Source organism: Ictalurus furcatus, chromosome 6, assembly GCF_023375685.1.
Source record: "Ictalurus furcatus strain D&B chromosome 6, Billie_1.0, whole genome shotgun sequence".
In the NCBI taxonomy this organism is placed as follows: Eukaryota; Metazoa; Chordata; class Actinopteri; order Siluriformes; family Ictaluridae; genus Ictalurus; species Ictalurus furcatus.
This window is the reverse complement of record NC_071260.1, coordinates 33,084,457-33,096,883: the sequence shown is the minus strand read 5'-3', so window position 1 is coordinate 33,096,883 and position 12,427 is coordinate 33,084,457. Positions and strand designations below refer to the sequence as shown.

At 41.8% G+C, this 12,427-nt stretch overlaps 1 protein-coding gene across 1 annotated transcript in view; it reads left to right on the top strand.

Moving 5' to 3' along the window:
* Positions 1-10,668, top strand: part of klf12b (Kruppel-like factor 12b) — a 40,095-nt gene extending 29,427 nt beyond the window's left edge. Inside the window, exons 4-6 of the mRNA XM_053627736.1 lie at positions 599-737; positions 7,714-7,871; positions 8,891-10,668. Coding sequence (XP_053483711.1) covers positions 599-737; positions 7,714-7,871; positions 8,891-9,072 — 479 coding nt within the window. The 3' untranslated portion in view covers positions 9,073-10,668. The remainder of the gene's footprint in view (positions 1-598; positions 738-7,713; positions 7,872-8,890) is intronic.
* The last annotated feature ends 1,759 nt before the right edge of the window (positions 10,669-12,427 follow it).

Below are 12,427 nucleotides of genomic sequence, written 5' to 3'. Positions count from 1 at the left end.
TCCCCCTGAAAAAAAAAAAAAAAAACCTTTCATACCCGAATAATGTAATGAGTGATACAAGTCTAGAGCTTAATACTTTAATTGTTATTTTTCATTTTTGTTCTACAAAAATAAATGTTTTGCATAAATATTTATTGACTGCCCTTCGACTCCCATTATAGGAGACTATCAAGTAAACAGGTTTTCATTTCATTTCTTTCTTTCTTTCTTTCTTTCTTTCTAAATCTGAGAAATGTGTCACCGTTCTTGTCCATGATAATGACACTGATGCAGTGGATAGCAGTTATGTTGAAAATCACACAAGTATTGATGTACCTCAACAAAGAATCGTTTTGTCCTATGTGTGTGAATGTACACTGTGTGCATTTGCCTATGTAAAATCATGTAAAATCATGCCAGCCAGTTCCTAAGCCCACGCTCCAATTTTGATATATTACACACTGGATTATTATCATTACAGAAAATTGTGGTTAATGATAACCAATTATAGTGATGCATTTGGCCTTTAGTGAGCAAATGAAATTGAAATGAAGTCTCTGAGTGTAACTGTGTAAAAGTACATTGGCGACACAACTAACTTGTTCTCTACCTCACACAGCAGCACAATCAGACCTAAACGGCTTGTCCCCGAGACAAATCAGAAGTGACAGTGATGATGACGACCTGCCAAATGTAACCTTGGACAGCGTCAACGAAACAGGATCCACCGCGCTGTCTATAGCACGAGCAGTGCAGGAGTGAGTAACATTTCTATACACACAAACACATTATACTGTGTATGCAGTCTGTCGACTCTGACTAATACTATAGACTAATAGAGAGAGAGAGAGAGAGAGAGAGGGGAGAGAGCAAGAGAGCGAGAGAGAGCAAGGAGAGTGAGAGAGAGAGTGAGAGAGAGTGAGTGAGAGAGAGAGAGAGCGAGAGAGAGAGAGAGCAAGAGAGAGAGAGAGAGTGAGAGAGAGAGAGAGCGTGAGAGAGCGAGAGAGCGAGAGAGAGAGAGAGAGCGAGAGAGAGAGAGCAAGAGAGAGTGAGAGAGAGAGTGAGAGAGTGAGAGAGAGAGCAAGAGAGAGAGAGAGAGAGAGCGCAAGAGAGAGAGAGAGAGCGAGAGAGAGAGAGCAAGAGAGAGAGCAAGAGAGAGAGCGAGAGAGAGAGCAAGAGAGCGAGAGAGTGAGAGAGAGCAAGAGAGAGTGAGAGAGAGAGTGAGAGAGTGAGAGAGTGAGAGAGCAAGAGAGAGAGAGAGCGAGAGAGAGAGCGAGAGAGTGAGAGAGAGCAAGAGAGAGTGAGAGAGAGAGAGAGAGCAAGAGAGAGTGAGAGAAAGCGAGCGAGAGAGAGAGAGAGAGAGAGAGTGACAGAGACTTTTGACTTTTAAATTGTCCTTTTATTTAGTCATTTAGATTCCTCCAAATTTTTGTGAGACATAGTAGATAATGGAAAAAATTTCATTAATAAATAAATAAATAAATAATAAAAGTGTAAAAGAAAAAAAGTAAAAAATTAAAAAAATAAAAATGACAAAAAAACGAGGTAAAAAAGAAAACTATGGAGTGAGAGAGAGAGTGAGAGAGAGCGAGAGAGAGAGAGCAAGAGAGAGTGAGAGAGAGAGAGTAAGAGAGAGAGAGAGTGAGAGAGAGAGAGTGAGAGCAAGAGAGAGTGAGAGAGAGAGAGCGAGAGAGAGAGAGAGAGAGAGAGTGAGAGAGAGAGTGAGAGAGAGAGTGAGAGAGCGTGAGAGTGAGAGAGCGTGAGAGAGTGAGAGAGCGTGAGAGAGAGAGTGAGAGAGTGAGAGAGAGAGAGCGAGAGAGAGAGAGAGAGAGAGTGAGAGAGAGCGTGAGAGAGAGAGTGAGAGAGCGTGAGAGTGAGAGAGCGTGAGAGAGTGAGAGAGAGCGTGAGAGAGAGTGTGAGAGAGTGAGAGAGAGAGAGAGAGAGTGAGAGAGTGTGTGAGAGAGAGAGAGAGTGAGAGAGTGAGAGAGAGAGAGAGAGAGAGAGAGTGAGAGAGAGGTCTTGAGTTATGAGTGGGAGTGTAAGCATATTTTAGTATAGTACTCATGATGCATAGTACTCATGATGCATACCATATTCGAATGCTATTTTCTGCCTCCATTCAGTGCCGTTCGCCTGCACGGATTGAAAAGGGTTTAAATGCTGAAGTGGGTTGTGGAATGCTTCACCTCTGGCAGATGTGTCATGAAGATGTGTCCTGGTGTCTCAGATGATTGAAGGCATCTCTCATTAGAGTCAGTGCGCTGGTCTCAGCCAGGCTTCCGTCTTATCACCGCTTATAAACTCTGTGACTATTTCCTGGCCAGACTCACACAACTGACCAGCCCAGCCATCCTCTTGTTATTTAAACTGCTTGGAAAGTATTCCAGGATTCTGTTCTGTGTCACAGTCTCCTGGAAGAGCGCAGAGTAAATGTTTCCCTTTGCTGGGAGTGTGCCATGGACGTGGGACTTTGCCTCAGCTGGCACGCCAGAGCCGAGGTTTAACCAGGGTTTTTAAAAACGTGCTGTTTGACTGAGGTGCTTTTTGGGTGTTTACAGAAGTGAGGAAGGGTGGGGAGGGAGATTCAGAGTGTGTGTGTGTGTGTGTGTCTGTGTGTGTGTGTGTGTGAGAGAGAGAGTGTGCAGCTGTATTCACTCTAGCTCATAAAATGAGATTATTCCAGAGTGCTGTTGAATTCTCGAATCTGCTTGCTCAGAAGTTGCTGATTAATTAATTCATCTGCAACAGCACAGCTCTGGCAGTGCCAACTCTACTTCAAATCACAGGTTTATACCCCATTCACTCGTTCGAATATGTTCATGTTTCTATAGTAACAACTCGCTGAAATATTCCGAGGTTAATAATAAACACATTTTTAAAACGTCCTGTATGTTTTTTTATTTTTATTTAAATTTTTTAAACAAAGAAAAACTTATAATCATTGCTATGGTGAAGTATTACAGTATATAGTGATATGGTGGACACTTTCTGGCAGAACATTTGAACATTCATGGAAGGAGTATCCATTGGCAATGCTTTGCAGCCGTCAGAACGATTTAAGTCACGGGAACATCTTCAGCACGGAGGACGTTTCGGTTTCTCAGACTGCAACTGCATTAAAAAAAAAAAAAAAACTAAATTAAACTAGAGGCGAAGGACTACTTATAACTGTGATGACATGAGTGATTATACATATATATATAAGTTACTGTACTTTACTGTACTGTAACGTACTGTATATATACATGTACATATACAGTATGTAGTGTGTGTGTGTATATATATATATATATATATATATATATATAAAGATAACATGAATAGTTTCAACCATGTGGCTTATAAGAGTATTTAATGTCCGACTCCACAGTCATTTAACACTGAACGTGTGCATTTTGTTTTAAGCATGGCTCTAAAGTGCTGCAATTCACTGCAGGTCACTGCTGTTGTGTTGTGTGGGATGCAGTGTGTAGTTGTAGGTGTAGGTGCATGGGTTTGCTGGCACCGTCTCACCCTCAGAGGTGAAAATAACTCTCGGACACACATAGCTGTCAGTGTCCGCTCTGAATAACCTCGAACGGGCTCTGTCTCATCCACAGTGCTTCTCTTAAGCAGACTGAGAGGAAGCTTTTTGCACCCTGACTCGACCTGGCCTAAAAAAAAAAAAAAAAAACCCCAGCATATGGCAGCACTCAGAGAGAGGCGACAAGCGCTATCATTCTTAAATGTCACACTTTATGAGATGTGAGTCATCAGATGGGCCGCCATGCAGGGGAGTGAGGGATAGAGGGAGAGGCGTGTGCACCTGATCAGCCCTGTGGGGGAAACTTCCAGATGCCTGGAGCGCCGTCTTAAGCACTCTCCTCCCACGTGTGTATAAATCTCCTCAGGTGATGTGTGTCTCGGTGTGTTCAAGCCTGTGTGTGTAAAACGAACCACACACGTTCTCCATGGCATTCTCCATATTCATGAATGCTAGGGGGAAGAGATGCTGTTCTATTATTAGAGTGGCCCTGGCAGATTCTTCCCAGTTCCATAAGTATCACACACACACACACACACACACACAGGAACACCTCAACTACAATTACAATTGCTCTAGAGTATAAGAGTAGCCAAAAAACCTTATTAAACTAAAATGAATGAGTAAGTAAGGATGATTAGTAAGTGTTCATGCATGGTACCATTTACGAGTACACCATATGGGGAGAACTTTGTGGACCATCACAGCCGTATGTGCTTTTTTAAACCTCCCCTTCCAGATTGAGTTCCCCTTTGCTGTTATAATAACCTCCAGTCTTCTAGGAAGGCTTCCGTCTAGATTTCGGAGCGTGTCTGTAGGGATTTGTGCTCGTTCAGCCACAAGAGCACTACTGAGGTCAGGCTCTGATGTCATGCGAGGTGGCCTGGGGCGCTGTCTGCATTTCAGTTCATTCCAAAGGTGTTCAGCGGGGTTGAGGTCAGGGCTCTGTGCAGGGCACTCGAGTTCTTCCACTCCAAGCTTGGCAAACCATGTCTTCATGGAGCTCGCTTTGTGCACAGGAGCATCGTCATGCTGGAACAGGTCTGCTCCCATTAATTCCAGTGAAAGGAAATGGTATTGCTACAGCATGTAAAGACATCCTGCACAATTCTCTGCTTCTACCTTTGTGCCAATTGTTTAGGGACGAACCTCATATGGGTATGATGGTCAGGTGTCCACATACTTTTGGCCATGTCGTGAGTCTAAGTGACACACAGTACTTGCTGCACAAACTTATCGAATTTATACTTATATGCATGATGGTTGTGAGATCCTCACCTCAACTATTCATTAAGAGTGAATGGAGACACGTATGATATAAACACATGCATTGACACACGCACGTTATTAAAATCGTACACGTCTTCTCTGTAGAAACTTTAGCAGTAATACGCCGAGATGAACCTCGTATGTGTGCTAATTTAAACGTTGGCCATGTCTACACAAAGGCTTTCCTGTTTTTGTTTATTCCTATTAAATCGGACAAGAGATAGGGTTCGGATTACATGAAAAGAGATGAACGAATGATATTACTGCTACAAATGATCGCACACGAAATAATAATAATAATAATTTTTAAAAAAAACCCCAAAACGACAGGCTTTTATTAAAGATATGTGACAGACTTGACAGTTTGAAAAGCCAGTTTATACACGATTAAGATGATCGTGGCTTAAACCAGGCAACGAGCAAGCTGCACAGGCCTGCATCCGTCAGGCCGAACCTCAACTGGTGTACTTTTCACTAAATACGCTCACTACGTAGGGTATAAATCGTATAATTCTGATCTAAACCTTACTGTATGACCCGCACTGTATTCCCTGTAATAATATTGAGCTGCTCTATATACATGTACTTAATTAAGAATAAAAAAACGTACCCTGTGGTACAGTTTTAAACTGCTCGTACGTGTAGAGTAGTAACGAATGGACAGTTTTCACGTGTATTTACTATAACCGTGTGAGAGTGAGAGTAGTGTTAATACCGTCCACCTCTGACGGCCACGCTTTCTGGCTGTTCCGCATGATTTGGCTTCACTGCAGCATAGTGTCTGCAGATCCTCCAGGTTCATCCCCTCTCCATCTCCCTCTCTTTGCCTTAGTACAGTCGCACAGCTTGTGTTTCAGTTACTCTTGCTTAAATTCTCTTGAAGTATTACGACACTCATTAATTACAAGTCATTACTATTGGCCGGTTTGGCTTTTCAGTGATTCATCCCCTTACACAGGTGGCTTCATAACCCCCCCCCCCCCCCCCCCCCCCATTCCCGGCCATCCGTCCTCCCTTACCCCACCCTGACGCACAACCACACCCAAACCAACCCAAACACACACACACACACACACACACACACACAGGCACTCACATACACACTCACACAGAGAAAAACAAAGCCAGGATGTCGGGGTTATGCAGGGTTCAAGGTGTCCTGTTTACACTGGGCTGTGTGTGTTGTGTTGCACTGTATTTATTAGCCTTTTCCTCCCCACACAGCTACACACTAAGACCTGCGTTCTGTGTTTTACGGATCAGCTGAATCGGATCGAATCAGACATTATGTATGTGCTTCTTATGGCGTCCTCTGGAGTGAAGTCAGAGTGTAAACATCCTGTAAGAGAGCTCGCTGCTGAAAATCTTTCCACTGTAACTCCTCACTCTCTCCTCGCTAACTCCCATCAGTGCGTATCACCCTCACATAAAGGGCTTTTCGGAGTTCCGACCTCCCCCCTCTTTCTTCTTCAACTACTGACATTCATTTGGACTAGAGAACACACTACTATGTCTCTTTCGCTCTCTCGTTCACTCCCCCTGTCTTTTTGCCCTTGCTTTCGCGTTGTATCTTCCTACACTCTCGCTGCTCTCTACACTGTGTATAAGTGTGCGTTCGCTCGTTCCGAGTAGAGGCGGAAGGGATCTAGAGTTCAGCTTCATTTCTGACACATTGGCTCACATCGGCTAGGCCTCAGCCCGGGCGCGTTCCAACACCTACAGGTGATCTGTAGAGCAGGGTGGAAACTGAGAGTGGGCAGCGCGTCGTGGAGACAGCTTGCGGGAAGCATCGTCTAGCTCCTCGTCCTCAGGTCTCACCAGTTGCCCGGGCCATGCCAATCACCATGCAGGGGGCCAAAAATGAGAAGAGAGAAAAACAAAAACAAATGCACAGCGACATGACACTGCTCTGTGATCCGTCTGTGCTCAGCTCGTACACTCCACAACCCACGCAAATGCACTGCCACCGCTTCTCACTATTGAAAAACAGCCTTGCACTCACATGTATCAATATTCCATTACCCTAGAGCCATCACGAACCCACACATACGTTAATAATGGACAGGGGTTTTTTGTTTTGTTTCTTTTGCCCATTAAAGATGTGATGCCATAAAATATTGATTTGGCCTGAAAAGGCAGACCAGTCTCCATTCATAACACAGCGGTGAGCTGTCATTAAAGGTAGCAAATAAAGCAAAGAAAATCAAAACACTCTGAGCCTAAAATTGGTTGGTTGGAGATGAGAAATGATCGGGCTTGGCTTCTTAGTCACGTTGTTGAGCCGAAATAAATCAGTGCTAGAGCGCCATCCAGTGGTTGACCATGTAAAGTTCTGTCTTTCTCTGGAAGCTAGAAGATTTCCAATGCTTTCTTTCTGGTTAGTTATCACAGCGTAGGGTTGATATCAGTAAGCCTGAAGAACACATGATGACTATTGAGGTTGTTGATATGTCGAGAGGATACAGAAACTTTTCACATAAACTCCCTTTTTTTTTTTGTTTTTTGTTTTTTTGTAGTAGTAGTAGTAGTAGTGTAGTAAATCCAAAGTCCATAGTATACCTACTATATATGCATGTGATGTGTATGTGAATATAAAGTAATAGCAATGAATACAGTAGAATTATTTACATTCGATCAGTGGTGTTGAACTTGAATGTAATATGTGATTCACTTCAACGTAGTTGCTTTTGCGTATAGCTAATATGTTTTCACATTTGTAACTGATCCGGTATGGTACCAGATATATCTTGGCTTTAGATCAATTCTATTGTCTTGTTTTAAAGCCTACACTGGCGTTGTAAAACATCCATATTAATATAACGGAAAGCTCAGAACCACAGCAGAAACAGCCCTGCTGAGAAATGTATCAGTAGACCACTTGAAGAAGCTTAAACTCTTATTGTTTTCTGAATGATTCATGGTTCTAATTTCTCCTGTCACAGTTCCATGTCACCGTTCAGTATTGAGAGCATGCGACGGCCGCGGCGGTCCGAGTCTCCAGACTCTAAGAAGAGGCGCATTCATAGATGCGACTTTGACGGCTGCAATAAGGTTTACACTAAGAGCTCCCACCTAAAAGCACATCGGAGAACACACACAGGTTAGTCAGTCACACGTTTCGATTCAGCTCATGTGATGTATGTAATAGTAGTGTTATTTGATCCCCCCCCCCCTTTTTTTTTCATGGCTTTGTAGTTTATTTGGCTGATTTGGTTTTCACTGTGAAGTAAATACTGTTGGATGCAAAGGTTTTCAGCGCTTTAGGACAAAATGAAGAAGGCAAAGCAATAGAAATTTACCGTAACAAGGCCAGCGGTAGCTCAGTGGTTAAGACTGATCGGAAGGTCGTGAGTTCAAACCCCAGTACTATCAAGCTGCCACCGTTGGGCCCTTGAGCCAGGCCCTTAACCCTCACCTGCTCAGATGTATAAATGAGGTAAATGTAAGTCGCTCTGGATAAGAACGTCTGCCGAATGCCGTAAATGTACTGTAAATGTAACAAGATTGTCACACGTAGTAAAATGATAGATATGCAGAGAGAAGACTTTCATCAGTTCACAGTTTTTCATTCTGAATGCGACACAATAGCATAACTGCCTTTATCCCACAGCGCTGATGAATCATTTTGGTCAACGAGACCTTTTTAGCTGTCCTCACGTTCGACGCACGTGAAACAAGAGGGCTTGGGATGAATCCGCGTCGTGATGACGTCACGTGACACGGCCCAGATCGGCGGTAATTTAGAACGAATTGCAAGCTCCTCCAAATATTGCGGGGTTTGCGTGATGAAGGGACTGTAATATGTTGTCGTTACTATAGTAACGACTCACGTAGAGACTTGAATCTCTACACGAACAGATTTGCGTGATATCTTTGATATGGGGAGATTTTTTTGGAAGGAGTCTCCAGTGTCAGCGCTTCCTTACAGTCAGTTTATAGCTGTTTTATAACGTAAGTGATAGCAGAACCTAACTTGTATATATATATCCTGATATATTTGCGCCGACTACAGGACGGCATGCCCAATCTTTGCCCATTCTGTTTTACGTATGTGTTAGGACTCACTTCTGCTTATCATGATATTCACTGCGTTGCATTTTCCTGCATCTTGTTGTCTAGGTGAGAAGCCGTACAAGTGTACCTGGGATGGCTGCACATGGAAGTTTGCTCGCTCGGATGAGTTGACGCGGCATTATCGGAAGCATACGGGAGTGAAGCCTTTCAAGTGCGCGGACTGTGATCGCAGCTTCTCACGGTCAGACCACCTGGCCCTGCACCGGCGCAGACACATGCTGGTCTGAGTGAAGGCCACTTCACACACCTTCTCTCTCTCCCACACACACACACACACACACACACACACACACTCACACACACATACACACACACACTCATATACGCCGGGGGAGCTGGGTCTTTCCTTGCACTTGTTCAGCTGGGCTGAACACGGTCATGGCCATCTCAGGCCCTGGTGAGAAGTGAGAGAGAGGAGGTTTTTGAATGATGCGTGATGGACAGAATGTGCTGATAGAGCTGAACAGGGTCTGCCTCAAGGACGGAGCAATGCTCTACAGATCTGGGCTCATCTTGAAGTTTCAGGACATCTTGAACCGGAGCACTTGTCCAGATCCTGGTTGTTGGTTCTTGCGTGAGAGTTCTTCTGTCTGCAGTTGTATTTTTTTGTTGTTGTTTTGTTTTGTTGTTGGTTCGTTTTTATATTTAGCATCCTTGTTTTGTTCTCGTTTAAAATGTCTGTTTCCCCTTTGCCATCAACAATGTGAAGAACTGCAGTATTGAATGGCTTCCTCTTCTGAGATCTGGAGCTTGATATTGTAGGCGCAGCCAGGTTCCTACAGGAACAACATTTTTTAAAAAAAAAAAAAAGCCAGCACACCTGATTATTAGAGCGAGAGCGAGAGCGAGAGAGAGACCCTTAGTCAGCGATACCTAAGGTGAGGTTGCTGGAGATTTTTCATATAACACAAGCTCGCAAATCATCGAGTGAGATTATACCCACAGCAGGTGACACGTCACAGATATCATGCAGTTTATATATATATTATATTTCATTTTCCGCTGATGTTGGTTTTCACACTAAAACTGTTTTCTGCAGCACAGCCACTGACGTATATGGGGTACATTTGGCTTTAAGAACTCTCAGCTGGCATTTTTCGGTCCTTTATAGTGATCAACAGGGATATCAAACAGTGCATTCGGTTCTGTGATTAGCCAGTGAGTGCGATTGTACTCTGTTCACGTTCGAATCCTTTTCTCGGCTTAAGATATAAGGGCCCTGATATAAACTAATACAGTAGAGCACTATACTCATCACACACAACACTGACCTCCACCATGTTTGACTGGCTGACACAAAGCTCAATGCCCTCTTTAGCTTTGAGGAAATTTGGGTGTAGAAAAAAACAAAACAAAAACAAAAACACAAACGCAAAACACTTCTGCTAATACGTGATCCGTATCTGATGACGTGATCCGGTTTTGTTATTTTTTTTTTTTGGTTGGTTTTTTTTTGTACTTGAACGGACAATACAAGCCAGGAGAGCAATACACTCACTCTAGAGTGACGGGAGAGGGAGAAGGCCTCATGGCCGTCTCACTTACTCCACCAACCGAGGGCTTTTAAAACATGGACAAATCGCTGGTTTTCTACCATTGCCACTTGTTTTTTCTATACTAGAGAATCTTGTATATTTGTAATGGATTTGTAGCTCTAACTTTTAAAATAGCAATAACGTATTGCTATTTTAGTCTCACACCTAAAGGACTTGAATGCACTCAGAAGAATAGATTTTCTTTTTTGGCAGGTTTGCCCAAATTGAAGGTCATTTTGTTCCCATAAACTCTCATGAGACACACACACACACACACACACACACACATACAAAAATAATGCACATGATGTATCTAGGGCATTTAATTGAACATTTCACAAGATTCTTCTCGTAATATTTTAAAGTATTTAAAAATTTTTTTTTTTTTTTTCAAAATCATTGAATTACTGGACTCGCTTTTGTCACTCTGAATCTGAAATAGCTCAGGTAGTTGTTTTATTTTTTATTTTTTAAAAATGTATAGTGCACTCAAGTCTTGTCCAGTGCACTGAACAGTAAGCTGTTTCACCTTCAGCCTGATTCCCAAACACGTACAGGCCACTAGAGGGCGATCAATGAAGAAAAGTTCAGTAAAGAACACATGAAACAGTCAAATAAATAAACCAATAAAAATACAAATCTTGTATGTTCATATCCGTGGCAGTGATTTGTTCATAATTTTCATGTCCAATGAGAAGGTTAAAGACGTTAAAGACTAAATAAGTCATCTATTCTGAGCTGTCAGGTGTTTTGCTCATCTTTGGTGGCCTTAAGATAAATATTAGATGATAGACGTATATGACATATACAAAATCTTTTTTAAAATTTTTTTTAAAAATTATGTATCCCAAATAAACATCATCCTAACATCCTATACAACGTTAAAGCGTCCATTGTATGTTGGGAATGTCATCAGATTGGTGAGAGAGTAGCACTTTCAAATGGCAAGTACAAGCCTCAGTGATATACACACACACACACACACACACACACACACACACACACTCATGTGCACTGCTGTTGGAATCTTCATGTCCATACTATCAACTAGCAAAACACATTTGAATCGCAGTTTTGCGAAATGCTGTAAAAGGAATGTGTCCATGACAAAACTAACACGCCCAACGTCACCTTGCTTTATATGTGATCTGAAGTATTATAATCTATTATGTTCTTGTTTGTTTGTTTGTTTGTTTGTTTGTTTGTCTACACATGCGTGTTTCCTGTGGTACATGGGCTTGAGTGTATCATCAGCACCTTGTTTTTTTTTTTTTTTATTTTATTCGATGAAGTATGAAATATGAAATGCATTCTTTTCAGTCAGACATAACATTAATCCGCAGTGTATCTTATCATCTTATACTGTATTATTATTTTCTTTTTTTCTTTGAGAAATCTCCTCAATGTGGGGCACTTCATCTGCATATTGCTATTTTATGTAAAAAGAAATCTTTTTAAAATGTTGTAATATATGTGAAAGTGAAAGTTATTACTCAGTTTTGAAGGCTGTATATACCTATTGAAAATAGGGCTTTTTATTAGTTTTTTTTTTTTTAAATTGTTATTATTATATATATATATATATATAAATACAAGGGATTAACTTTATAGAACTACAATACAGAGATGATGATTCCCTGTTGGTACACAGTGTATAATGGGACTGTGTGGGAGAGTTTTTGAGGTTTTATCATCCTAAACGCTCCTGTTCCTTATGATTAATGTGTAGGGATTAAACGATTCATCTAAATGTACACAGTGTTGAGGAGCAGCTGCCTCTGTGCACATTCAGCCATTTCTAATCTAATACTCTCTATAGTGGGGTTTTTTTTTTTTATAACCATTCACAAACTGTAAAAGGAAAAGAAAAGAAAAACAAAAACAAACAACCCAGTGAAATGAATGTCCCTTTCCAAACAGTATTCAAGAGCCATCAGCATCGTTCTCTTTGCTGTTATTTTTTCTTTTCTTTTTCTTTTTCTTCCATTTTTAATTTATTTATTTAGTCGCTGTACCGATATCAGTTCAGTTTGTATTTGGCATTATT